Below are 23,704 nucleotides of genomic sequence, written 5' to 3' on the forward strand. Positions count from 1 at the left end.
GATTCATTTCAAGGAAGAGAAACTAACTGGTAAATGTGAAGAAACTGATGCCCTGCTGAAGCCATGCAATGAAGATTCAGGAAGTTGCGAAGGCAAAAGGAAATCAAAGACTGCACTTGCAGGGTTTGATGTTTTGATTATGTCAAGAAAAACTATCTACATGAAAGAAGGGCCTATAAATAATTGGGCATATAGGCTATGGCAGGTGCCGTCAGCTTGCCCTGACTAGGCTTCTGACACATCACTTGTTCATAAGACAGATTTGGGCCTATGGGGGAGACTTGTTACTATGGCAAACACCATGTAGCAGTGATACCAGCTGTCACAATCCAACACCTGCCAACACTCCTGTGGTTTGGATCATAAAAATAGTTCTTCAATCTGTACAAGTAATGTATGGTTTGGGTATTCTCCTTTCTTTCATGCAAGTCCTTTTTATTATTATCTCTATTCAGAGAAGTTTGAGTTCATGTCCTCTGCAAACGTTGGATCTGGAACATTATTGACTGAAAACAAAACAAATGATTTCACTGTTCAGCAACATGGTGTTCTGTGTGTTAACTGCTCTCTGTCTGCATAAATGGTACCATACTGGCTCCAAATGGTCACTGCAGCTAATTTTATCTGAACCTTTAGCAGAACTCAAGCCAGCACTTTTTAAACTGGTTTCCAAGACAACGCCAACCAGTTGGACCAATTAGAACAAAGGAGGCCTAAGAATTAAGCTGTGTGGAAATCGGGGGAATGGGGAGGGGGAAGCGTTCTCAAAATTAATTCAACAAATAAAAAAAAAAGTGTGCTTTGGACAAAGAATGACTAACACCATGTGAGTATTCACCTGCTCTGCTTTTCTCTATTAATTAAGAAAGATTTCATTAAACCAGCTATCCGCGCTTGCTTTTTCCTCTCTCAGTCAGACTTCTCTGTCCATGCGTGTTGCTAGAGCTGCAGGCAAAAAAACAAAAAACAGAATCAATAAGAAACAGTTTAAAGGGGCTGATGTATTTTTTTCTGTTTAGAACCATTAATGGAAAGCTGTAGCCTCTGAGCTCCACATCAGTCACATGCCAACCACATGCATGTGTATGTGCAGCTGAACTGATAGTTTTTGTATTGCAAAAGGGAATCCACTTTATTGAATAAAACACAACCATTATCCCATGGTGTTAGCTGCTTGAGAGTGTGTGCCACTGACCCTGTGTGTTAGATATCAGAGTCACTGACCTTTAGAGTTAAACCCTTTCAGCACAATCTTCTGAGGTGAAAGCAGTGAATTCACCAATCCTGAAGAAAGTCGCATCATGTTCACTGTGTATAGTTTTAGTATTTTCAGAATATTTGATGTTTATTTACCTTTAAAACATGCTAAGCACATAAAAAAAAAACCTTTGTAACTCCCATTGCATAAAACACATGCTATAAAATACTTACCATGCCTTAAATTGTATCTATACTCCTTCAACATCTCTAAATGTATCTAAATGTATGTTGCATTTTACTGGTATTTGGTGTTACAGACCATCACACAGTAGTGCAGATTTATGAAAAATAGAAAACCGCATGGTTTTAAGCTTTGTTTTCCTTTTTTTTCCCCACAATTATGAATCTGAAAAATGTGGAACAGGTTGAGAGAGTGGTGTAGTGGTGAGATATTTTTTTTTTCGTGCAACCAGCCACCTGCAGCACTTAAAAGCATAAACAAGACCCAGAAAATAAAACTAAAGCAAATGTAAAAAACAGAATTCAACTTTGAAGCATTGTTTGGCCAACAACAGGAGGTTAGTATCTCACACTTTGAACACAGTCACAAACCTACCAAAACAATAGAACATGCTGTGACAGTTGTCATTCAGTTCAGGTCTGGATGACGGCCAGCTAAAGGCTGGGAAAAAACTTGAAAGCGGGGCAACAGATTACTGCCCATTAGGACAATAATTGAAAACTTTGAGCCACAGTACAATGAAATGTTTCATATCAAAGCGTACCGATGTGCTAGATAGAATGCCAGTCAAAGTCCGGATTTAAATGCAGGGATAAAACTTGACAGTCACAGACACCCCCCATACACTCGGACTCAGTTTGAGCTGTTTTACAAAGGAAAAATGACTAAAACCTGTCTTTAGATGTGAAGAGCTCAGAGGAACAAACTCTGCAAGACTAGCAGGGGAAATCATAGTAGAAGGATGTTTTACAAAGTACTAAGTATTTAAAAACAACACTAGTGTTTTCCATCCACTCGTCTGTACGTATGAGAGCAAAGAGAAAGCAGGGATATGTTATTAGATTGGATCTTTTTTAAGTTTCACACCAACAATCTGAAAACTAAGAGCATTAAAGTGTAATAGCTTTGTGGAAATTAACGTTTTAGGCTATTTTTTTTTTCTTCTTAGGGCTGAAGGTGAACCTACCACTAAACTTTAGCTTAGACTCGTGTAATAAATAATGAAACCAATTGAATCTGTTTCATGTTTTGATAGATTAACATTAAATCTAAGAACCTGGTTAAGACCACAATAACACATTGAAACACTGGAATTGATGGAGCCTGTGCTTTGTTTTTGCCATGTCTGCACATTAACATATAAAGAGGCTAATGCGATGTTTTTGTCTGTCAGACAACGATGCATCTTGTCACAGGTTGTGATATTTAAACTTTTCAGTGCCCTTATCTCTTCCTCCCTCTGTCCTTATTTATTTCCTTGTCCACCAACTCTGTTTTGCTCATTTAGTTTGTCCTTTTCTGCCTTTGCCTAAAACATAACCTGCCCTTTTCTTTTCTCCCAACTTCAGTTTTTTTTTTCCTCTGTTTTTCATCATTTGGCCTTAAAAGGCTTTAAAGGAGTTAGGCGTAGCCCTCTCCATGGTAACACTGTCTCCAATTCTTTCACACACACGCACACACACACACACACACACACACACACACACACACGCACATACACACGCACACACACATTTTCTCACTGTCTCTCATCTCATGATGCTGCCCTACCCTGTGCTTCATTGCTGTACCCACCCCCTATATGTGCTCCGTTTCCCCTCACTCTCTCTCCCTCTCTCTTCTTGTTTCCCACAGATATACACACTCACCATCTCTTTCTCCTTTTTTCTGCTCTTCTGCTGATGCTGCAGCATCCACTGACTGCGAGATGTTCAGTCCAGCTTCTAAAGGATCCGCAGGGGACTCAAGGTAAAGCTTTCACACTTGTTTCCTCTGGAATAGAAACGAAGCGAAGATGTTAATGTTGATTTTTTTTTTTTTTTTTTGGTGCTGTTGTTGGCTGGTGACCACAGCTCTGAGGAAGCCAAGTGACTGATTGAAAGTGTGTGTGTGTGTGTGCGTGTGTGTGTGTGCTGACTAGAGTGACAACTCTCCAGCTGGAGAGGTAGGCTTTTGTTGAAGTAGTTGCAGGTTTTCTCTCCCACGTGTGCTCTGAATCTTTGCACGGTCAAGATTGAATGAAAAATGAACTTAATTTTATTTTAATTTTAGTGAAAAAAAAAAATCCTCCAAAACATCTACCTGTGGATTATCGGTGTGTGTTTTGAGTGTGTGTGGACATGTGTAAGAGTGTGTGTGCAAATGGTTAGAAGTAAAAGCCACCGGAGTGCAAATTATCCTGCCCGCTGTGCTGCAATAGTGCTGCAATGTCTTATTACAATGCTCTGGCGGTTTATGACATGGTGTGGGGATGGTGGGGTGGGGGCATGTAGTTATGGCTTTTTGCTCATGTGTGTATGCGCGTGTGTGTGTGTGTGGGAGTGGGTGGGCGTTTGAGATCAGGGATTCTTAATATTTCAACAAATCAACCCCAAAACATAACATCAATGTTTTGACAAAATCACATTCAAACGCAAGAGAAAAACGTGACATGTTTGCATGCTGGTGTGTTTTTACAGGAGCATGAATTTTCCAGTTGGGCTGCCTCTTTCATGTTAATTTGCACATACAGCACACTGCGGATGTGCACAAATGTGTGAGTTTCCCCCTAAGGAAATGCAGTCTTCACTGGATACTGTGCCTTGGGACAAACACTGATAGATACTGCTGGTAGTATTCCATTGATGCAATGTGAGGCTCATAACAGCAGACATTAAACGTCCTTCAAGACATCTGGTGTTAGCTGAAGTCCTGGGAGTTAATTGTTTTCATTAGAGCTGACGGTTTTGTTTTACGTCCTCTTGTAATCTCTTCAGTAGAGAGTTTTTAACAGCACTGTAATTGTCTTCACTTCATTTAGCATCGTCCACTCACGCAGAAGCACCTTAAAGGAAAATGAAATGACAGAAGTCGGAACCGATTAGTTGTTTGTCTTAATAAACACATAAAGTCTAAAGATTACAGTGGAACAAAAATAGCAAATAAATTATACACTGGAAATGAAAACAGACTGGAGAAGCAAAAATGTAAAGAAGAAGCATAGTTCAATACATATTCATATAAATAAAATGTAGAATGAAGTTCAATTTTTCAAAGGGTGGAAAATAGGACCCTACGAATTTCTTTGCAACCCCCAGTAAAAATGTGGAAAAACTTGAACTTACTGTTCCCTGAGGGAAGAAATATTGTGTAACACAAAGGAACGCTTCAAGATAGAAAAGGCAATATGGCCCTTGGGTAAAACAGTCAAAACCTGTTTTTTTTTTTTAGATTAAAAAAATGACTTTAACTATCTGACACTAAAGCGACCGGAATGTTTTCTTTTCCACATTAGGAAGGATTACCAAAATTATTTCTGTCATAAATACCGGAGGATTGAAAGAGATTATGTTTTACGTTTTTCTTTTCTTTAAATACACAAGTTTGTAAGCTTATTAGAAATGCACATTTCAATTAGGTCATTTATTTAAGAATATAGTTTACAACTTTACTTCAAAACTGTATTGTTGTATTATGTCATATAAATCCAATATTAGTTCAAATAGTTGTACACAGAGATGCTACTGAAAAGATAAATGAAACACAGAAAAAAATACAGTTTTAGGTCACACCTGCACCTCCTTCCTCATCTCTTTGCTTATATTTCTTCCTCTGTGGATTTTTGCACCATCAGTTCTTCTCTGAGCAAACTGGTCTGAAATATTTGTAAGCAGTAGCAGACTGGGAAGTTGGGAACATGCCATTTTCTTTAATTACCATTTACTAAAAGTCAGCTCAAACTGCCTAACAATGCATTTTTCTCTCCTCCTCAAACACAGAAGAACATTTTTTTATATTTTAAGCTTTTATTCAGTGCAGTCAGGAGAGTATAAAACTTCAGTATGAATGTCTCTTGGTTTAGTTTTTGCTAATCTTTTACAATATAAATGATAAAGAAGAATCTTTTGTTCTTGTCATCAGATCTAAACCCAAGCAGAGCTCCCAGTTTCAGACGAGGACTGGTTTTATACCAAATCTCCTTAAATGCACAACCTAAAACGTTTTTAATGAGCTTTTTTTTAACATAATTAAATGGATATTTGGTAAAAAAAAAATAATAATAATAATAATAATAATAATAAAGATGTTTTTTAAAAACTGCACATCATTTAAAAAAGAGTTAAGATTGTTTTTGTCACACTGTAAAATAATGAAGACCTCATAATGAGGTTCAAAAGGAAAGGCAACTCGGTTTTATTCAGAGGAAGAGATAGTGTTCTGTGTGAAGAAAGGATGAATTTTTCATTTCGATTTCCTTAATCTCAAAAAGCACCAGATGGTAAAGAAATAGCAAAAGAAATAAACTGAACTCAGTTATATGCTTTCTTAAAGTAATAAAATAAAATCCATATTTTGATTTGAATATTTTTCTTTAGTTTTCTCCAGGACACAACTTTCTTTAAATCACCGGTGGTTTTGTTAATCCTTCCTTTGCCACAAAGAGTTTTCTTACTCCTCCTCAGCTAACCTGAGAGGTTTTCTACAGCAGGAATGAAATGTTTACTAAAGATTGTTGTTGATCCAGTGATGACCCATTTTCAGTGTGGACCTTTTAAACATGTTCATCTTTATTTGAAATGCCAAAAGTTTTCTTTTTTATTATTATTATTTTTGTTCATAAGCTCATCCGAACAAATCAATCATTCCCAGTTAAAGTCCAAGTAAAGTTGAACAAAATGCACATTTTTAGGTTGTTGTGGTATGACAAGAATTGCTTTATTCTGGCATCCCTCCCAAACAACCAGTTGAAATAGGGAAAGTGTGTAATGGTTGCTATGGAGATTTGGTGACACCCCCCAAGATGTCTATTTTTTTTTTTTTTTTTTTGCTAAAACTGTCTAACAAGAAGCTTTGGAGATGTTTTTATTTTCTCCCTTCTCGTCCTGCTCAACCCTAGAGGCCAGTGACTAAAAGAAACGGGTCTCTGTCACATCACTCCAGGGAAATGGAAACCCATGGATTAATAATTTCATAATTTCTCCCTGTCTGTATTACAAATTCTTTTTGTTTTTACAAGACGCTAAATGTGTTCCTGATAAGATTTTCTGATTATATGAGCAGAAATGTTATTTGAAATCCAACCACCTGTTTCAGTTTACTTCACTGGAAATGTAATTTAGGGAAGACAGGATGCACTAGAAATTATACAATCTGTCACCGTTTTGCTTCAGCACAAAGACAGCTTGTCAATACGCTTATACTGCTGTTATAAAAAAAATGTCCTGAGCTCAGGCAGCAGCCTTGAAGTGCAGCCTGAGACTGCTGACTTTGGAGTTTTAATTTAGACATCAAAGCACCTTAATCATCACATCAACCAAAAGAGGCAAAAAAAAAAAAGAGACACTTGACACAGCAGACCCAGACTAAAGGGCTTGACAAATTATCGTTCTGCAGAGCCAAGTGGATGACTAGTTCTGTCAGCATCAAGGTGTCCTTTTTGCTGCTCATTCCTGCGTGGACAGATAGTGGCTAATCTGCAGCGTTCAGGCTGAATGAAGTCAGGGTTTGTCACATTGACTTAATTGCCTGTTCACAGATGTTGGAATTCAACTAATGTCAAGATATGTTCCTCATTTCCCCTTCTCTGCTTGCCATTATTATTGTCGTTCATAATCTCACCTTTATTTTTTTGTTCCAACTCTGTTTCATTTGTCCAACTGCACTGCAAAGAATTGCCTTCTACACCAAATGGCTATTCTCCTTCCTTACTTATCGTGATTTATCCGCATCCTTTGACTCTAATTTAGAATCTAATAAGCTCAATTCCTATTCCTGCACCAACTTCTGTAAGGAAATCAATGCAAACTCTGATACAGTGACAAATGAGTCCCCCGCTGCAGAGGGGGATTCGCTTGAAACCACCGCAGCGTGTGTTTGGATTTGTGTGTTTTCCATTAAGTGGAAAATGAAATGCTGGGGAGGAAATTGCCCTGTTCTCAGGGTGAACCTGATTAAACAATTTTTCTCTGGACTGAATGCTTGCATGTCCCCAACAGTTGATGTTTCTCATCCAGAGTTTGTGTCACAGCGTTTTTGTGTGTTGGTCTTCAAAGCAAGCGTGTAAATTAACTGGATGTTTGACTCTGATCAATGTATCCTGGAGGAGTACAAACTGGTGCATAGGGGGGATGGAGGCAGCTGTGGAAGTCTTGGGTGGAGCAGGGTGTGTGTGTGTGTGTGTGTGTGTGTGTGTGTGTGTGTGTGTGTGTGCATGTGTGTGCGCATGCATCAGTTAGAGAGTGTTAATGTTAGTGTGCAAATTTGAGCGTGATTATATGAAAACATGAATGTGCTCACACAAAGCATTTTGTGTGCACAAAATCTTTGGTTGTCTGTTGTTGCACCTATGGATATACACTCATTTCTGTGTGTGTGTGTGTGTGCGCGTGCGTTTGTGTGTGTGTGTGTGTGAGAGAGAGAGAGGGAGAGAGAGAGAGAGAGATCTAGAAGAGTGGGCGTTGGGTGGGCTCACTGCTGTCACTTCCATTAAAATCCACCAACAGAGAGAATAACTTTAGGGGCAGACGTAGGGAAATAAAAATAGATTGGAAGGTTTAGACAACACTGGGAACAAGATGACAGAAGAAATATAAGGTACCAAGAAGGGAGGAAAGGTCAGTTCCGAAGCGTTCTCCCTGATGATTGAAAAATGAGCTCCACGCCTCACATCTGCACTAGGTCACACTACAGATTTTTATTTTTAAAGGGAAATGTTACAACCTCATTTTTCTTCTACCTCACAACTGTGCATTGACTAACACATTGAATTTTGACATTGTAGCATGACCAAATGTAGAAAAATTAAAGTAGTTGGACATTTTTGCATGGCTCTGCATGGTGAGAATGATTTTTGATGGTATTTGCACAATTTCAAATAAAATATCTTTGTTTTGTTGATTTATTTGCTTTTATGTGACATCCTATCGTTTATGCCCCCCATTCTGAATTGTGGGTCCATCCTGTTGACTATATTTGTCCTAAAGCACTTGGGAAACTGATTATTACAGGCTATGCCTCATAGGTTAAAAAGAGAGAATAAAGTTCATATTGCAGGCTAGCGTAAGGCTGGAAATCGCTACATAGCAAAAACATTTCAGCACAAAAAAATAGAACAAGGGAATGTTATTTTATAAGAACAGCAGTTCAGCAGCTGAGGGAAAAGAGGCTGTTTAAGGGTCTAGCTGTTTTGGCACCAAGATGATTTCTTATGAACGCATAAGAGATTGAATCAATAGTTTTTCTGTTCATGTGTGCTGGATCTTTATGCCACTGACACAGATTGGTGGATTGCATGATAAGTAATGCCAGGACACTTCTGGGTAAAATATGTGGTATTCGTTCGGCTGTCAGGTTCGCTCCCTCTGTGCTGCTTATCTGTGTGCGTCCCCCGTTGGTGTCGTGATCAATGGTGATGGATGTTGATGAGACAGGAGCCATTAAGGCAAAGCATCAGCTCCGACTTTATTTCAGCGGCCCTATTGGAAAACCTCACATAGCCGAGTAACGCATTAGAAACACAGAAGGGAGAGGCAGAGGGAGGCAAAGGAGCGATAAATGAAGGCAGAACAAAACACTCTCTCTCTCATCTTTGGAAGTTTATGTCACCCTGCGGGACTCAGTCTAATGGTTAAATGCATTACAACGTGGTGAGAGGAGAAAGGGAACACTTGGGGAGACATTGAGAAAGGGGCGGGTGGAGAAGTAATAAACATTTCAACATCACGTCTAGGATGGAGTCTCATGGCCACTGGTGACAGAAAGTTATTAAGGAGGTGGGAGAGGAATAAAAGCAAAATAAGACAAACGGGAGAAAGAGGAAGCTGAGACGGCGCATGAATTTATGAAGACAAAATATATTAGATTACTGAGCCTGTGGTGGATTTACTTTACATACATAATACACCCGTGCAGACTTGGTAAAGGTCATGAGCTGTTTGCTCATTACATAAATATCCTCCTAAAAAGTCTTTCAGTCCCTTATATATTTACATGTGTCCCGATAATGATCGATGAGTTTCCCCACCATTTGCAGTGTAACAACTGTAAGAAAAATATCGATGCCAGAAGTGTGGTTAATGGTGCAGCAGCTCCAATCTAGTTCACAGCTTCCCATTCTGTGTTAGTCATTATTTTTTTTAAGGAGTAAAAAAACTGAACTGGATCATTCTACACTAAACAGAAAGTCTTTAAAACACCGACTGAGGATCATGAAACCTTTTTCCAACTTCAAAGATCATGTAAAAAGAAGAGGCTATTCTGGCCTCTGGACTAATCATTGGTCACAGATTCTAAAATCACATATATTTACAAAACCATTCAACTGGCCATTCGGACATATTCGATGTTATTATGTACCAGAAGTCAGACATATTAGATTCAAAAAGTTTTCTTAACACTATCTGAGAGAAAAAAAAAAAGAAAGAAATGACAAGCTCTGAAAGTTACTTCATGTTATAAATATTGTTTTATCCATTTGTAATTCGGCTCAATTTTTGTGTCTATAGGTGATGAAAAGAAGAAGCTTTCTTAAAGTGCATACATTTTTAATGCTTTTATGCTGCAGTCTGTTTCAGCATAAAACAGATTTATATAAAGTTCTGATAAAATTTTACTACTTAACAGACTCAAGTAAATTATGTACATGCTGACACTTAAAGAATTATGAAAAATGATATTTTTGTGTGCCTTTGAGATCCGGTGTTTAAATATTACCTTTATTTTTCTGTGTCACAATTTATTTCTCACTTTTCTCCACCACCTACAATCACACCTGTACTAGAGCAAGTCAGTGCAGAGTAGAGATTAATAAAAGCCATTTGTTCAGAAATACTGTTTTTTTCTGACATCTCGCACTCATCACGTTTATTTCTGAATCACAAAGGACACAGCAAACCCATTAAACCAGCCCTTGGCTGTGCATCATTAAACTTCAAACAAAGTGCACCATGCAGACATGATACCAGTCAGTGTGTTATTCCGCCTGAACGTTGTGAAAAATCAAACCTCATTGGCTTCTTGCAAAGACACTGATCACACAGAGCAGTGTTGGCATCAGTGTGTCCTTCTAACAAGCTCTTAGCAGAGCAGCAGCCTGCACAGTGACCTGAAGACATTGCCCAACTGGTTGATGTGACGTCACTCAGCCCACTTACCGACACTTGTGGTCACGGAAAATGTGGCGTTTGTTTTGGTGTGAATGCATGTTTCCCATTTGAGGACAAAGTGAAGAGAGATGATGAGTATTCGGTAACACTTTATTTGGAGGGGGTTGAATAAGACTGTCATGACACTTTCATAAACATGACATAACACCTGTCATGAACATGAGTAAGCCTTCATGAATATTTATGACTGTTGTCATAAAGTGTCATTCGGTAAATTATGACACTTTTAATACAAAGTTGACATTATTCAAAATGTCTTTGTCATGACAACTTGACATTAACCAATAAATCATTATTGATATAAATTTGTTATAAAGTATTACTGATTGCACTTTAAAAATCGGGTAACTTTATATTATTAAAGGTAAAGTTTAAACAGTAATGATTTCTTGATTAGTGACTGTGTAGGTCTTATGTTAAACAAGAGTCAGTCCCTCATGATCAAACCTCAACAGTATGTTGTTGTATTTCTTTTTATCTTGAGTTCTTGTTCTTATTCTGCTTTCATCAAACATAACACTCGTCTCGACTTACTGGCATTCACAGACGCTGACTGCAGACTCGAGGTTTGTACATGTCTGCAATTCACTATAGTCTTTCTTCACTGAAAGACTATAGTGATTTTGAATGAATGCATGTAAAGACTGAGCACAGCTAACGCGCACTGAATTGGTTATTACAGGAATATTTCTAAAGTTGCAAAGAGAAAACCATCTGGTAATTTATGTCGACGGTGCAGCAGTGATGACTGGCAAAAAACATGGAGTTGCATCATGGAATAAATCTATCAATGCAAGCATTGTGGCTTGTAGCTAGCTTCCAAAGGCATGAAAAATCTATGATGGAATCAAATCTTGAACACAACTCCCGCTGCGGTGTGATCTAGAGCTTTGCAATCAAGTTTGGTCAGCTTTGCTGAAATCTGATCGATGGACATGACGCACAACTATGTCACACTCAGATGCCATGGCTGTCTCAGGAGAGCGTTTTGGAGTGACTTTCTCAGCAGCACAAATAAAATGCCTGAATTCATGACAGAAGAAAAATCAATATTGCACACTTTTTCATTGACTCAAAATGTGTTTCCAGCTTGGCATATTTTGCAAACATTTTCAACATACTGATCAGCCTCAACCTCTCAATCCAAGGTCTTCTGTCTTTTTTATGTCAGAGACAAAATCACTGCTTTTATGAAGAAAACAGACCAATAGAGATGAAGGATGCAAGATGGGATAACATACATGTACAAAGGAAGGTACAAAGGAACCCAACGTCCCTGTTTGAGCACTTTAGCTCTTACTTCTCTGATGTCAACACTGATGCCTGGGATTCACCAGCTGTAGCAGAAAATGGTAAGACAGAACAGCTCTTGGTGTTATTCTGTGACTTAGCACTGAGGACCAGATTCCATCAGGCAAGTCATGTCTCTCTCTCAAATTACTGCCATGGTCGCTGAGGCTATGCAAATATTGCTCGCCTTTACCTCTGTGAATCATCATTTTTAACTCTGACTGTAATGAAGAATAAGCACAGGGTTCATTTACAAGTGGAAGATGATCTGAGCGTCCGTTTGTCATCCATCCCTCCGAGAATAGAGACACTGTGCTGTGAGAGACAGGCTCATTTTTCACACTTATTCAGGAAGTTATTGAGGTTTGTGATGAGTGGATCAACTGAATGTAATAAAGCCCAAAGCAAATATTTGATGAGGCAAAATAAGTAATATATTGATTGTGTTAACGTTAAACCAATTTAAAAGTATTTAAACTGATGGCCAAGAATGAATAGGTTCAATTGAATTGATCCAGTGTTTACTCTGTTCATTTTTGGAAGCTTTAAGATTTGATATTTGAAAAAAAGACACCGATTAAATTGTAGCTTGAATAATGTGTCCCTTGTTAATGTGTTATGTAATTTAATTACTATAAAGTCTACATTTCTATGAAACAGATTGGGAGCATTTTTTTAATGGATAGTTCCTACAGTGAGTACAAAATGCATCTTAAAACTGTTGTCAGTTTGAGGATTATAAGAATGTCCTTAGAAACAGTTTGAGAACCCTTGATGCAAACATATTTTCCACCTAAGCTATGATATCGGTAGCTCCTCCAGAGCTACTATAGTTACTCTTGGTTGCTTCACTGATTAAAGCTGCTTCAGATTGTGAGCATCCATGTCTTTATAGGTTTGTAGTTATGCCATACCATTTCAGTTTCCAGGTTATTGATGTCATATGAATTGTAAGCTAACTCTACTTTAAACATTTCCACATCTTTCTCTCTAACCTGCTGTGTTCCTTGGTCTTCATTAGGCTGTGTTTTCACTAATGTTGTCTAAAAGAAAACCTGAGGCCTCACAGAGCATCTGGAGTCACAATGAAAATCACAACACTACGCTTTAGTAATAAGGTGGCATCTAAAAGCAATTGGTTGCACTGGGTTTTATTTAGGGTTGTCACATTAAAGAAGGCTCAATCCATCATCTTTCAGACTTTTATTTTTGAAACATTTTGAAAAGCATGGATTGTTTTTCTTCAGCTTCACATTCATGCATTACTTTGTGTTAGTCAAACATAAAATTCCAATGAAATTTGTTGATAATAAATACTTTAATAAATACATCTGCAAAGCACTGTAGAAACTGTGACTTGTCCTTGCAAAAAGTCTATTGTATAATTTCACAGTTCATATATCCTCTGACATATATTCATCTAAAGACAACAGTAACAGTGCTGATTTCCTGTTTTTTTGTTTGTTTGTTTGTTTGTTTTTTTAAGGGTGAAGTAACCTACTTTGCCCCCTTTCAACTAATAGACTTAAAAATAATTCCACATTTAGCTTCTTAATGAATTTTGAAAATCAAACTTCGCAACAACTGTCCTCACTCTAAAGAGTTTAGATTGCTAATTTCTTTAAACACACTTCATATTTTCTTTGAACCACGTTGATGACAATGAATAAGTCTTTATCTTTGCTCACAGATCAACACCCAGTTATCCGCATCTTTTTTTTTCTGAACATGTCATCATCACTGTTCTTATGCTTACGGTATAAAAATCAGATCATTAATGGCCTAAAAGTGTACAAGTAGTAAAACAAAAAACTCGGGACTTGCACATTTGGTTCTGAAAGTCCTTTCGATTTCCTTTAAGGGTTGTGGCATCCCAAAGAAGAGATGCTAAGAACCGGTAAAGTTTAGAAGACACCATCTTTTAATGTAACATTTCAAAAACTGTAGCATCATGTAATGCTACCTGCGTCACCAGGGTTTTGTGAAAGATAAGGTCAGTAACCCTTTTGGAGTGTTATTACCATATGAAAGAGTCTGCAACATGCAGCCTGACGCTACATAGCAACACAAGCGGCAAACCAGGCTCAGAGAGCCACTCAGAATACTGATAGAGTGGTATCTTACTGCAATTTTATTGTCAATGTCATTTCGCTCATCTTTCATAGGTATATGGTAAGAATATTAGATTTAACTTCATGCCAAGTAATGCATCAAACTAGCCCAACACTGCACCATGAATTAAATTCTGCATAAAGTAATGACACAATAATCTGGGTTGTTTAATGCACCTGTCCAATCATGTGGTAATGCTGCGTTCCTCTGCCGACTAGCTTTTGTGTGTTTTAAAATATTACAAATTATATTTTTTGAGCAGTTTGATATAGATTTTCACCTGCTCTAGAAAGCTTGTTAATGCAAAATGATAAGTAAGATGTTGTAAGATGCCAACCTTTGCAGTAGTGCGCTGCATTGCACAAGTACTGTCAGTTGTAATTTGCAATTTAGTCGCAATATAGTGGCAACCGATGAAAATGTTCTTCCATTTTAAGAGTGAAGAAAACCATGATTCCAGAAGCATTTAGGTCTTAAAACCCTGCGTTCATGATTAAGATTTCAGGGTTATGTTCCCTCTGACATTTTCTTTCACAGTTGGACTTTAATGAACATTATCACCTGTAAACCACTAGAGGGAGAGTGAGGTCTACATTCAGATTTGTCATTCTCCCTTCACAGATATTGATTTTTTTTAACAGCAGTTTCTCAGTTCCCCATTCCTATTTCATTTCTTTTACTCATAATGATCTTCACAGTCTTAGTGTCAGACCGATTCCTCTGTGTGTGCATGTGCACATCAACCCCACAACACACCAACGAGGCATTCAGTCATGTATTCTCACGCTTATAGAGCTCGACTTTCAATAGCAATAAACGTATTTATTTCAAAGGCAAAGGGAAACCACATCAATAATTTGATTGAAAATTATCAAGAAAGCGTTAGATTGTACCAGAACTGTTTATCCGACATTTTGTTTTTCAGCAATTATAATTTTTATGTTAATTTTGTTCTAAATACAAGTTAAATCCTAATTACCATTAGAATATTAAATGTGTTATTTCGGAAACAGGCTCCCTCAATCATTAAGTCTCTGCACTTCTCATCTTCGTCACTGGCAGTTACTAGAGTTGAGCCAAGATCAAATATTTAAATTAATACTCTGCAAAAAAAAAGAAAAAAAAAAGAGGAAGCTGCCTTTATGTGTCCTGAAAGACACATTTAAATTAGTTAAGTCCCAAAGACAAATAGGTATAGTTTATAAATGATCCTCACATTAAACCTTAAATCATAAACTGTATTTCAGTCTTGGTTTACGGTATTATAAGATCCTCGAGGGATGTCCTGGAGGTCAAGAGAGTATGACATGTGAGAGAACTGAGGCCCAAACAACTACACACACTAATACAAATGCTAACTTCATGACATATATTTCTAGTTTGAATTCTAGTGAAGGTCAGCACTAATGGTGCACTAATAGTGCTTTACTAATGGAAAAAGAGAAAATTGATGAGTTTTCTCCATTTTCACAATTAATCTCCGGTTTTAAATGACATCTGACTATCTACGTAAACTGGCAGCCAAAATGCCCCATACTAACTCTAGAGGAGATGCAGAGATCTGCAGCTCAGGTGGGGGAATCTGCAGACAGAAAAACTAGCCGTCATGCACTCCACAAATCAAGCCAGAATGCAGTGGCAACAGAAAGCTAGAAGTCTTTTTTTGCAGTTTGCCATGAGCCATGCAATGACACTGCAAACCAAATGAAAAAGCTGATGGAGTCAGCTTTTTCTAAACTGACTCCAAACTAAACTTTTTAGTCTACATATGAAATGGTGTGAATAGCTGGTCACATCCTGAACACAAGCAGTGGCCATTCTTGTTTTTTTTTTGTTGTTTTTTTTTCCCCCACCAGAAAGAGATAAGCTGGTCATTAGCAAAAGACTTGAGACTCAGGCAACCTTCCAGCAGCAGCACAGCTCAAAACAAACAGATAAACTGAATAGTTTGGAAGATATTCACTGCTTATGGTGCGTTCACACCAAACGCATTACGCGCGTCAAAAACGCGCGTGGAGGGCTCGTCAGACGCGTCAGCTCCAGCCGTTATTTTCCGTTGGACTCGTTGGGCGCTTTTGACGCGTCAAAAACTCAAAACGGTTCAAACGGTTCAAGTCACGCCGCGCTAAGCTACTCGAAACGCGCCGCAACGTCCCTCAACGCGCCTCCACATAGACTTTGAATGTAAACCAGACGCGCCTGACGCTCAAAACGCGTTTGGTGTGAATTTGACATAATCAAACTGCAGCTCGAAATACAAATGAGAATCTGTGACGAGATGAAATTGCTGCTGACAGATACAATCTGATTGTGTATGCTTGAGTGGTTCTACAAAGATGAATGAGCAAACAAAATCATTACATAGATAAGGATTAGTAGAATCCTGTATAAAACTTGCATGACAAATTAAAGCGAAACAAGCTGAATTCAGTGATTTATCTCAGGGGGACACATACAATATGTATTTTTTTTAAAGTAAAACACATTGAAAATTGTGACATTTCTGTTTTAGTTAACAGTAAAATCCCAATAAAATACATTTAATATATGATAGTAACTTGCCAAAATGAGAAACAGTGCAATTATGGCCTTGTAAGTGACTGCATAGTCAAACAATCCACATAAGATATATCAATCTATTCTGTCAAAAAATATAAGAAAGAGATGCTTCAGAAAAATAAAACCATATTTTAAATGTTTTGAGTCAACACTATTCTGAAACCTCTTCAGTTATTCTCTGGCAGTGCACTGGCTGCAACCCTGAAAGTGAGACCTCTAGAGTGAAGAGGAAGAGTGTGAGGAAGGACACTCCCTTTGGTCAGAGTGTTTGAGGTTTCTGACTATGTCCTGCACAGCTCTTCTGCTTATGGTTTTGCTTGACTAATATACTTAATTCTGTGGAACACACGCCACCTAATGCAGACCCCTGCAGCATACTTCAAATAGGTTACAAACATAACTACAATTGGATATGGAGTTAAGTTTAATATGCCTAGTAAGACTATTTACATCAGATTAGAATATAAAGTTAATCTTTTATGGGTGGAAAGTGTTGATTTAAATCTGGTCAGTGCAACCAACTTATGTGGTTGCATTGTTGTTTTTGTTTCTTTGCTGCTTTTACATAAATGCATCACTACCATAATTATGATTTACATAGTGAAATGAGTAACCATGTTTCCAGGTGTATGAAGATGACCAAAACAAAAACGTGTTGCAGTGTTGATGATGACGATAAGAGTCCCTAGCCACGCTGTTTACACAGATCTTTGTGTGTCTGGGTGTGTGGGAAACAAACCCACAGAGTCAGATGGAGGCGCTGGCCCCTCCTTACCTCGCTCCTCCCCTCTGCTGACATGGGTATACCTGTATGTGTCAGTGTGTCAAACTGTGTGTACAAGTTTAACAGGCTGTGAAAGCCAAAGAGCAAGCAGTGTTGCAGGCAAGCCGTTGACTGGTCAAGTGGGAAAGTGGAAAACGACCAGCCCCAAAGAGGCAGGTGGGAGAGAATAGGAGGAAAGAGAGAGAGAGAGAGAGTGGAAAAAAAAGAAAGCAAATAGAGTGAAGACCAGAGAAGGAGGGAGGTAAAGAGATTGGGTCAGATAGAGACAAAGTGCAAGTGCACAGAGTATAGAGAGGAGGAGAGACTGACAGCAGAGCATTTCCCAAAGGAAGGAGGCTGAGAGCAAGAGGCTGAGAAGGCCAGACTGACAAAATGCTGAGGAGGAGAAGAAGTGCCACATTCAGTGGATTTGGATGGTAAGTTGTTGCCTTTATGTTTCATGCTGTTCATGTGTATGCTCGCAGCTGTTCTATACTCACTTTTAAAAGATACACATTGTTCCAGTCTGCGGTGGCTGGTGTTGGTGTGCAGCTCTGGGTGGTGCACAGATGTAAACTTATCTCATGAAAAGGAAGGATGGGTGGAGGGCTGTGTCACTATGTGCCTAAGTCACACCTCTAACACTTTGTCCTGTTGTTTGTCAGCCTGCTTGTGTTTCTGTGAGAATGTACTGCTGTTTCACTCTGCGCTGTCTCCGCTTAGGGAGGGATTACAGCAGTCAACAGGCTGCTTTGTCTGACTGCTGTCTGTTGTTGCTGCTGCTGCTGTCCTGCCAGGACACTCAGCTCTCTTAATGTTCTCCTGCCTAAGTGAAGCTCCCATAATGCAGCACCATGGAAGCTGCCAGGAAGCCCATTTTAGGGCTTTATAGGCTCACACTGTTGGATGGAGTGGGTTGTTGTGCCGTTTCCCTTGTTGGAAGTCCCTTTGGACTGCAACACGTTGCTTCAGAGCACTTTAGCCCCCCCACCCCCAACGCCACAACAACCCACATCTAGGCCAAAACAGTGTATCCCGCATGACGGGCTGCAGTAACCTGTGTTAGATAGAGGTGGGGGTCACATTACATGTGGCAGAGGTAATTACAGACTATTGTGTTTGGAGATATCAAAACAAAACAAACTCGCAAGACATTGCAGAGATTAATAGAATATTTCTGCTGAGATGGATAACAGATGTCAGTTATTAGTTAGAACCAATGCGAGTTAAAAACAAAATGATTTCTTAGATAAATATTTAAGAAACTATGAAAATAGTTGACAGAAATGTTCTTTCGTGAGTCCATAGTTTTTGTGAGGATGTTTTTGTCAAATTCTGGAATAGCCCTTTGTACCAGTGCTGAATCCCACCCAATTAAAACAAACAAAAAAATATCCACAGACTTACAGTTTCATGATGATAATATTGTAACTGACAGTAAATATTACTGTGTTATTAAATGGTGTTAATTCTTCCAGTTCAGATCCACTCTTCTGCATCAATTAAAGTATCACCTACGAAAATAAACTTTCAAGTTCATAAAAAAGTGAGAATAACCCAGTTTGTGTAACCATTAAGATAATGCTGTCTGTGTTTCAAGAAGACCTGTTTCAATTTATTTGTGAGAACTTTTCACATAACATTCAACTAGCTCTGTGGAAGGAAAATTTGAATTCATCCCAAATTTGCATGACCAATGACTGGATCTCTTTCTTGCATTGAACTACAAACATTTGAGGACAAATTGTTTTGCCTGCTCTGCCTTACATACACGTAACTTACAAATGGCTATTAAAATCTCCAAAATCAGCCTTTGAGAATTTGTATTTTTAATTGTAGTTCACTACTGTAATAGATTGTCTAGAAACAGAATTACATCACAAATATAACTGGATTATTCCCAAATATTTAAAACAAAGTGAACATGAGTAATCGGAAGATTATATTAAGAAATATTCATGCAGAACTGGACCCAATCTTCTTCTGACAGGTGGCAAGAAATTGACTGAAACTTACTAAGTTGTAAAGAGACTGACAAAAACAAGCTTCACTGAAAAGGAAACAAAGAACATAACTCACAAATTACAAGAAAACTACGTAAATCTCCAACTGTAGCTTCACCAGATGGGTCTTTATTATTTTCAACAAACGGTGGTTTTTCATTGTGACTTTCATCTTCTGTGAGGAAGACCTACAGGTGAAGGATAAATGAAAGCGCCAACAGCCTATAGAAAGTAGCCTCCGGATGTAATTGTTCTGTTTTTCCACATACCATTACCATTTACCATTAAACCATTTAAATATCATCAATCTACAAGAGTCTTTCAAAAAATATTTATATATCTTGATTTTTTTCACATTTTGTCAAAACCCCAATCTTTAAACATAGTCATAAAAAAGAGGGAAAATAATACATGATTTTGCAATTATTTTGAAATAAAATCCAAAAAGTGGAGCACGTATTTTGTCACTGCCTCCCTGAGTCACTATTGTGTTGACTCACCTATTGTTCTCTTGATTGACATCTTTTCCCATTCTTTTTTATGAATTAGCAGAATCTGAATCAGATTGAATGGGAAGTGTTTTTGTCTTCTAATTTTGGACATTGTTGGAGCCTTTCTAACACATAAATAAGCTTTGATGTGACAAAGTTAATGTGCAGGGTTACTCTCTCCACTCAAAGTTTCACTACTTCCATATCTGACCAAAGAATCTTCTTTCACATACTTAGTTCATGGAAACCCACATATATGGCACTCTTTAAATAAACAACTTCCTTTTTGTTTCACTAAAGGCAAGACTTGTAGAGTGTATGACTAATAATTGTCCTACTTACAGGATGCTGTGCATCTCTGCAGCTCCTCCAGAGTTATCATGACTTTCTTGATTGTTTCTCTAATTAATGCTCTGCTAGCCCCATCTATCAGATTACATGCCCGGGCATATATTTATAGGTGTGAAGTTGCATGATACTCTTTACATTTTTAGATAAGGGACTGAACTGATAATATCCCAAGTTGTGAGATGCTCAAAACTTGGGATATTGTCTGATAATAACCCTCCATCATCGGGTTTCTATGGAGATTAACATGAATACGTATCGTTTCTGTTTAGGAGTTGATTGTAGTGGATTTTATTTACGAGTATTGGAGCAAACAGAACTCAAAACAAACACACGCAACACTTCAGATTTCTATATGTAAAATAATGTAGGCTTTTCCTTCCACCTTCCAATTTTGCAAAAAAAAAAAAAAAAAAAAAACTGAGAAGTTGTAATGTGTTGTGAAAAACTCAAGAGATGTAAATATCTTTGCAAAACAGTGTATGTGGCATGCAAAGCACTAGTAAGGACAAACATTAATTTGTCTCAGAACCGTTAGCTTAGCCTCCTAGGTCCTGTGTCACTATATTTGGAACCTTGTTCAGAAAATAAAATTAACAACTGGGGCATCTTGACGTCACTGCTGCCGAATCTGAAGCAGAAGAACATTTTAACATGTAGTTAATGTAAATGTTTGACCTAATCTTAAACTACAAGTTTCATTAACTGTCCTGCTAGCTACAGCTAAGAGTAAACGTATTTCCCTGAGATTTGAATATATGATAATAAAAAGAGTTATTATGTTGGTAACCAACCTCGCTTAGTGTATATCGGCTTTGTATGAGTCTTTGTTGATGTCACGGCGATGCATCACCATCTGTGATATCCCAGCGCGCTGGAAGATATTCAAATTATATTTAAAGCTAGCAGCTACAGCTGTAAACATAGCATGCTTTGTGTGTTTACACGGTTACCTACAACTGGCATTAAGAGCTCTGTAGAGCATTTATTCTGAGTTTGTCACTCAGAACAGTTTGCTCTCCAGATTAATGGAATGATGGGAACATAAGAGAGGGATCCAAAAACACATGAATGGTAAAAAGAAAACAACAACTTTAATGTCTACCCTCACCATCTTTTTACCAGAAAGCTGCAAGTGAACCTAAACGTGAAAATAGACTCTTGATTTTCCATGTTTATGGTATGAACACCATGTATTGAAACAAGAACAAGGCCCCTATAAACTCCAAGAGCGTTCGAAACCGGTCCGAGCAGATTGGAGAGAAATAACCTTGTTATGCGAAGCCAACTCTGCTTTCTGCCTCTGGTTTTATCAAAAATATTCTCTACGGTGGTTGTGCTTCAGGCTTTGCTGCACCTTTGAAAATTAGTGCATTCATTTTCACCTTTTGTGACCTGCTTAGTGTGGCTGCGGTGCAATACTTGTAAGTCATGTAAATTTATACGGCCTGTCATGTGCTCCAGAGAAGAGCCACATCAATTAAGATAAGATATGCTGCGGTTTAAAGGGGCCCCATGGAAATGAGGTTCTAAATCTAGGTCCTCATATTTCTTTGTTTCACTCAAGATAAAATATGAGCTAATATTTTATAACTGGTCCCTTGAGAAATTAGTAATATTTCCTTTTTGTTTTTGTGTGTCTGCCTTTTTTTCTTTTCTCTCACTTCTTCTCCAGGATTGACAAGTCCACTTTGTCTGCACTGAAAGGACGGTAAGTTCTTTCCTCATATTCTGATTGCAGGAATTCCTCAATGCTTAAGATTTCTATGTTTGATATTCCAATATTTGTCTGCCACATATAGATGCATAATAGATGTAAAGCGCTTCTGGGGAAAATTACTGGAAAGCACTGATGTATAACAGCTCACCAACCTTCTGACCAAACTGCAGTAACTAACAAGCTTTTCCATCTTTCCTTCCATTTCACACTTTCAGCATTCTGACAAAATTCTCATCATACTGTTTAGTGTTGTGTCTTTTACTCAAACAACCCACAAGAAAAGACATCTTGAAATCAATATACACATCCTACTCACAAGATTGCGCTCAATCTTGTGAGTAGGATGCATTCTCAGTCTCGCATCAGTGAAGAATTAACTACCCGCTTTCCTTCCCTCTTTCCCTCCCCACTTTTGAATTTAGAGCGTGTGTCGAGTAAAAGTCACGTCTATTTTGCCCTTATCGGGCACAGAGAGAACTTCAGCAGACTTACAACACTTTTTTTCCTAAATGTTCCATCAGTTGGAATGAAAGGTGTTTTTCTGGCAATCACTGTCACCCCAAGACACTCGTTGCTGTGACAGTGTTCGGTCGCGTTCTCGGCTCAAACGCTGCCGAAGTCGACCGAGGACGATGTCGGTTTCTCTGGATCTCTTCTGGTTGTTGCGGTTTACTCCCACATGCATGCTGCATGGGTGTTGCACTGTGGCCACCCACAGCTACCAAAATAGAAATTCACCCACAGGGTCTGACAAAGTCTCATTTAACATAATGGAGCTGCAAAAACAGTTTTATATAACTGGCCTTATTTGTTAGCTGCTGGGCAGTGTGAATTATGTTTGGTTCTTGCAGGAGTCTGATTCTGTGACCTCGCTCAGATGACAAACAGATGGCTCTTGTACTTCGCCTCAACTGAACTGAGTTCATGACATCATTTAACTAACATTTCTTAACAGATAAGATTGTTTGGTTGGCTTGTGGTTCACAAATAGGAAAGGTTGAGTAAAGGTGAGCATTCAGACAACCGTATGATTCTTTGCATGAAGTTCAGGAGGACTCCTGTTTGAGAGCAGCCCCTGTTTGTTAAGGCAAACCTCTCTCAGGCCCTGATGAAGGAGGTTACCCTAGTGAAGAGAGGCAAGGGGCTTTTGTGTGAATTTCTGTGGATGGTTTTGTATTAACCCACACAGAAAAACTCCTCTGCCCAAGGAACAACACAACTTTCCTAACCATCCTTCACTACGTTAACATTCAAACCTTTCATGTTTTGTCTGCATTCTACAGACGTCATCCTATCCTCTGCTGTAGTCGCAGTGGAATTGTAGCTATTGTGACATGGCTGTAAAATAAGATGAAGCTTCTCAGCAGAACGTTCTAATTTCTACGCAGGTACCTCCACATTTCTGGGACATGTGAGGGGAATTCACCTTGTTTTGACAAAGGAATATGTTTCTGGAACCAAAATTAAATTAACAAAGGATCTTTTATTTTCTTAGGCAAACCAAATATTTTCTTTAAGATTTTCTTATACAACACAATTCTACTCCAGTATTTATTGAAGGACCCAGGGTCCTAGCTACTCAAGCATTGTTTCAGTGCTTCCACAGTAATTGGTACTCAACATGTATTGACAACAACAAGATAAAAAAAAAAAAATCAAGAACAAAATAAAAGTTTTTTTTTTATTTCCTCATGATCTGTAGACGTATTTCTACGTTTAAAAGGTAAAGATCTTATTGTTGCCATGGCTGCTGGAAGTCATCAGTCAACGTCGATCTCTTTAATAATCCAGAACATGCCTATGGGACACTATTAAAATGCTGCGCTGAGCCTCC

The 23,704-nt window shown here is 38.2% G+C and overlaps 1 protein-coding gene across 5 annotated transcripts in view; it reads left to right on the forward strand.

The window, feature by feature from the left end:
• The first annotated feature begins 797 nt into the window (after positions 1 to 797).
• Positions 798 to 23,704, forward strand: part of LOC103148113 (rap1 GTPase-activating protein 2-like) — a 94,584-nt gene continuing 71,677 nt past the window's right edge. For 2 of the 5 annotated variants that reach the window (XM_016678983.1, XM_016678984.1), the window contains exons 1-2: positions 2,948 to 3,190; positions 21,826 to 21,861. In XM_016678983.1, the coding sequence (XP_016534469.1) occupies positions 3,024 to 3,190; positions 21,826 to 21,861 (203 nt within the window). In that variant the 5' untranslated portion in view covers positions 2,948 to 3,023. Of the gene's footprint in view, positions 827 to 2,947; positions 3,191 to 17,414; positions 17,746 to 21,825; positions 21,862 to 23,704 lie in introns of those variants that run through there. The other 3 variants (XM_016678986.1, XM_016678987.1, XM_016678985.1) reach the window with 3 other exon arrangements.

This window comes from Poecilia formosa, unplaced genomic scaffold (genome assembly GCF_000485575.1).
Source record: "Poecilia formosa unplaced genomic scaffold, Poecilia_formosa-5.1.2 Scaffold198, whole genome shotgun sequence".
In the NCBI taxonomy this organism is placed as follows: domain Eukaryota; kingdom Metazoa; phylum Chordata; class Actinopteri; order Cyprinodontiformes; family Poeciliidae; genus Poecilia; species Poecilia formosa.